The following is a 5,736-nucleotide window of genomic DNA, read 5'->3' on the forward strand; positions in this document are numbered from 1 at the left end:
TCGGTTGGAGCAGGAGCTCTGCCTCCAGTTTGGAAGACCTTGGGCAAGGTTCATCTCACATTATGTTGCATGTCTGTCTAAGTATGGGACCAATCATGCTTGAGAAATGCCAGTTGAGAATGCCTCGAGAAATGACAACAGAGGGAGTCCAGACAGCAACATGGAGACAGCAGAAAAGGAAACAGTAGGAAGGATAACTTTTTAAAGAAGGGAACCTTCAATCTAAGGAAAGATTTGGGGACTTCAGTGTTTTTTGCATAAGAAATACGTTACAATCCCCTACGTGTTTGGGAGAAGGAGAGTGAAAATTAAAAGGACAAGTCGTTCCCAAAAAAGTACCGAAAGTAACAGCTTACTTTAGTATAGGAAGAAATGTGTCCTGTGTTCACCATAAATAATAGCAGGCAAGATGTGCCTTGAAACATCCACTAGAGTGGATGTACTTAAATCCACTACGGGCAACTTAGCCTTCTCACTTCAGAACAGAACAAACCTAAACACACTATATTGATAAATTATGATTATTGTAATCCAGTATTATTAACAAAAATACACATGCTATTATCAAGCCTGTATGTTTAGAAAAGATTACTGGAGCTAACATATTCCTGTCACCCAGATGAATACTGATACAAGTAGTGAGTCACTCTCATACCTTTTGAGGATTAAGAATCAAAATTCAGTCTCTGCCCAACCAGGCGGAATGGGCTACATCAGAGTCAGAAAAGGATGGATGGCTCTCAGGTCTAAACCTCAGATCTTAAGGAAGAGGGACAATAATATTTGCCAGAATATTTACCAAGATCAAAGTCATTACTTCAGATGTGACAGTAAATGTACAGGGCCGTGGTAATTAAAGCAGGGAAGAAAATGCAAGAGTGGACCTAAAAACATAGCAAAGGGATGGGAGGTTGAAAAGAAATAACAAGTAGTTGCACACTGGCCAGACAAACAAGCATCAGAAATTCACCCCAAGAAAGCACATTCCTGAGACAGAGTTCTGCAAAGATAATGAGGGACTGTACAAAACATGTTCTGTGTTGAGCCACCACCCAAATCCAGGTCCATCTGTATCATCTCTCTTTATATTTGAGAAATATTAATTCTGGCATTTGAAACTATTTACATAGGACATAGAAGCTTCCATGCAATTTTAAAATAGTCATACAAATCACAGGCAATCGTACTGTACTGTACAGTGCAGTTGAAAAAAAAAGAGCCATGTACTACACAGCATGCCTGACATCAGTCTGCTCAGTGTGACAGTAAGTACAGATCAATATTTCTCAGTTTCTGAAAAGTCTACAGCATTCTTTAAAATCCATGGAAAAAAGCTTACCCAGTTTTCAAGCTGACCAAGGCATCTTCAACTCCTTTCTGATTATACTTCGTCATGTAAAGGTGCATATCAGGGTAGTTGTTTCTGATATTCCTCTCTGTGCTTCCATTTGGGACTGTTCCAAATCGAAAAGGAGGTGAATAATCATACGGCCTTTGAAACTGGAGAGAAAAGGGAAAAGTAGAGTTTTTCGGGCACTCAAAATGTGAAGAAGGGCAATTTCAGATTGAAAAAAACCAGAACTTTTATAAGCTGCCTCAAATTTCCTCTAGGCAAACACTGTGGGTTAATTCAGCTCTATTATACCAGAAACTGTGTCTTCACACTGGCTGAACTTATAGAAACATCTACATCCAAAGCTCAAATTTGCTATTCTAATGTGACTTTCTCCCACACATTGTAATATGGCAGGACAACAGAAACTGGAGCACAGAGATACTGGAAGATGTTCCTTATCTGACATGCATCTCCCTAGAGAACCCAAACTACAAGCAGACACACTGATAAACAGCAATCAGAAGAAAACTGTTTTGTTGACAGTCATCTCACACTTCCATCTCAAGTGAGACATTGTGGGTCCCCACACAAAGGAGGCAAAAGGATCATTTGCACTGCTTGACAGGGAGCCCAATGCACTGCTCCCAGAGGGGTGCAGGTGACTGCAGGAAGCTTGTGCATGGGCAGGGACAGGGTGAGGGCTGCCTTTCCTTCCACCGCCATGTTTCAAGGGGAATAAAAGTTCTTGTGTCTCCCCCAGGGGCTCAGCAGCTACATCACTTAAAAAGTGCTTCTGAAAAGGGCTTCTGGAGCTCTCACACCTATAATCCTAGTCCCTGCTTATTCCTAGAATTTAAAACTACAAACCATTTGCTTGAGGGCATATAGGTTTATTCTACAATTTTACCCTTTAGATGACTATTGCATCAGCACAGACAAACAAGCCAGTGAATATCTGCAAAGGAATAGCAATAGCTCAGGGCACACTCAAGTTTCAGATCTGGGAATCATTCAGATAATCTCACATAAACATTTGCTAACAGACCTGAAAATTTTGTATGTACCTTTTCAATACCTCTCTTTAAATACTAACTGACACTTTAGGATGAAGTTAAAATGTCTCTTTAAGAAATAAATGAAAAAGGCCACTCAAATTAGAGGAACTATTGGCTAATGAGGAAATTCAATTGAGCATTGATAAAAGCAGTCACCCATGAATTCCACAGTAAAATGCACTCTGTTTTTACTGCTGAAGTTGGAGAGCAATCTATATACCCTGCGCTGCAAGAGACAGCTAATATTTATACAGCTGCTGCTTCCTTTGGGCTACATATGTAATACTTCTCTTTTTAAAGTTTGGTCTCAGGGCATCAAGATTTCCCAGGATCCAGTGCCAATTTGCAAAGAGAATACAAATAGGATTATACAAAAAATGGGAGTATTTTCAATTCCATCAAACTTTGACTGTGAAATTATCGCTGCAACAGTATTTCATGCTACGGAACTACAATTAAATGCTCCATTTTAATTAAGCATATTTTGACAAAGCATAAAGGAATGAACTCTATTTTTCTCTATTTGTTCAGCAAACAGATGTCTTCTAATTTTCCCTTTTCACAGTTTCACTGTTTAAATTATTACTTTGCTACCACTTTACACATACTAATTGACCTATGCACTAAAATTACACTGTATACTAGTCATGGTTCTTAGTCTATATTTGCAGTCTCCTTTTGTGAGTTTATTATGCAGTATTGAAACAAACCCTGCTCTTAAATATATGTCCAGAGATTCTACTGATACAGATGTAGCTTGCTATTAACTTTATTTAAATCTACAGATAATGAATGCCCGAAGTAGTGAGACGGCTTCCAATTATCTCCTAATATCTGTATCAAATTTTCCAGCCAATAGAACTGGAAGAAATAATTAAAGAAACAAGGTCGACTTCAAGACCTGTAAAAACTGCTGCTGCTCATCCAGCTGACAGTTTTTGGAAACTCAGCTGTGGTGAGCATTCTGCAAACTCAATTCCTAATCCCAGGGTACAGCAGGGGAACTGGGGGGACAGGGAGATTATGGTGGAGTATCCTAGTCATTTAGAAATGCAGTTTCGTTCTGAAAATTCTCACTTTTCAAGAATGTTCATATGAGTTTAAGATGTTGGGAGAAGTTTCCTCCCATAGGAATAGTGGAAGGAACTAAGGTATCTGTCCCAAACCGAACATTCATGGAACACACAAATATTTCTTCAGGAGAGCAGAGATTAAAAAAAAAGTCCTAGTTCATTCAAAAAGCACAGGGATAACAAGCAGATGAATAGTTCCAAACACAATCCACAGACTGGAATTTCTTGGCACAAGATACACAATGTTAACAGTCACAAGGAGGTAATTTTTTTGAAACAATTGTCTGCTACTACCGGCTGCTCACAGGCTACTTGTAAAGAAGAAAGAAGGGTTTAAAATATTTTTACTAGTAGTGCACTCATATCTAAGGTGTATAAAGTTCTCACCAGTAATTTTAAACTTCTATTCTGTGAACTAACATGTCCTGGAGAAGCATATAGGCTCTGGGATTGCAGCAAAGATCTATGTGGCAGGCATGAGACAAGAAAGAAAAAGGACAAAGTTCGACATGCACTCATTTTCCCTGAAGCCCCATGATGGGAAATAAAATATATCATGGCTGCCAGAAAGTAATTTTCTTCCTAGACATTTTCTGAAATACTTTTTTTTTTTAAATCATTAATAAAATCCTTAGATCGAATGCACAAACCCACTGCTTGAATCATAATTGTGGAGAGATCTACTGTTATTCAGAAGACGAATTCATTCTCACTTCCCCATGCTCTGCCAGCTGCTAGCAATGTGGCACATGGCAACAGAACTCCAGTCTTTTGCTTCTATTTTGTTTGACCTATATGCCTTAATAAAAACACCAATTTCATTAAGTCAGTAAAGTGATCTTTCACAAACATTAAATACTGACAATCTGAAGATTTGTATGCTTGCCGGGAAAGGCTGGTATTCAGAGCAGTTTGGTTTTGTTCTGGAGTATTTTAAGGAATTGCGGAAAACCACTAGAAGAGTAGAAAATAGTAAACATTCTCCTTCTGCTAACACAGATTATAACAGGAATTATGTATGGTTCGGAGTGAGAGAAAAACACCCCTATTTGAACTCTCTCCTTTCTTCTTTTACCAGATTTCTGATCTTTGAAAAATGTAGCTATTAGTAATTCCAAGACTATTATTATAACCATCAGTTAATGAAATGCAGTTGATATCTAGACCTGCCAACCCTCAAAAAGCGCTGTAAAGGTCTAGTACTGAAGTGGAGGGATGGACTGGGGAAAGAGGGTCACCTGAACTACCCCATCATCCACGCTGCCTTTTTACCTCAGCCTGCTCTGTTTTCACACAGACATTATCTCTACGTAACTACAGAACTTGTGACATCTTACTGCACAAAAATATAAAGCCAAGGTTACAAGAATACTGTGAACCTTGCAAAAATAAGGAACCTGTAAATGGCGTAATTAAGGCTTCCTATTAAGGTTGAAGAGAATGCCCTAGACCACATGTACGTGCGGCATTTCTTAAAATGTGACTGTATGGAGGAATCACAGTAGATAAACGCTTTGCAAGACAATTCTGTCCACTGCTTATCTACTTTCCCTTGGTAATCTTGTCTCTCTTTCATTACATGAAAAAGGCATAAATGTCTCAAAAGTAACAAGTGCTGCAAATGCCAGCTTTGTTGGATACTTTTGGACTCATTTTCTGTACCTTTTTATGAACGCAAAGCTTTTAAACATCTTTTACATACACAAGAATGTCAAAACATAATTTTCTTCTCATTTTCTGAATAATTTGAATTTATGAACACCCACCCCTAGTAACTCCAGTACATGCTGTGCCATGTATTTCTGGGTGACACATAGATGACATAGCATTCAGAAATTCATTAGCAACATCTGTAGGAGAAGATAGGGTTTGTGACCTCCTGCGGAGCCTGAATGCACATAAGTCCATGGGCCCTGATGAGATGTATCCCAGAGTCCTGAGGGAATTGGCCGATGTAGTCGCCAAGCCATTCTTCACGATATTTGAAAAGTCATAGCAGTCAGGTTAACTCCCTGGTGACTGCAAAAAGGGAAACATTGCACCCATTTTTAAAAAGGATCATAGGAGCTACCGACCTGTCAGCCTCACCTCTGTGCCTGGGAAGATCATGGAACAGATCCTCCTAGAAGCTATGCTAAGGCACATGGAGGCCAGCGAGGTAATTCGAGATAGCCAGCATGGCTTCACCAAGGGCAAATCCTGCCTGACGAACCTAGTGACTTTCTATGATGGTGTGACAGCATCAGTGGACAAGGGAAAACCAACAGACATC

General features: G+C 39.3%; 1 protein-coding gene across 1 annotated transcript in view; it reads right to left on the minus strand.

Moving 5' to 3' along the window:
• GRIN2A (glutamate ionotropic receptor NMDA type subunit 2A) overlaps nt 1–5,736 on the minus strand; it is a 185,988-nt gene that overhangs the window by 36,368 nt on the left and 143,884 nt on the right. The window contains exon 10 of the mRNA XM_009635462.1: nt 1,340–1,500. Coding sequence (XP_009633757.1) covers nt 1,340–1,500 — 161 coding nt within the window. The remainder of the gene's footprint in view (nt 1–1,339; nt 1,501–5,736) is intronic.

Source organism: Egretta garzetta, unplaced genomic scaffold (genome assembly GCF_000687185.1).
Source record: "Egretta garzetta isolate BGI_Z169 unplaced genomic scaffold, ASM68718v1 scaffold153, whole genome shotgun sequence".
NCBI classification, from domain to species: domain Eukaryota; kingdom Metazoa; phylum Chordata; class Aves; order Pelecaniformes; family Ardeidae; genus Egretta; species Egretta garzetta.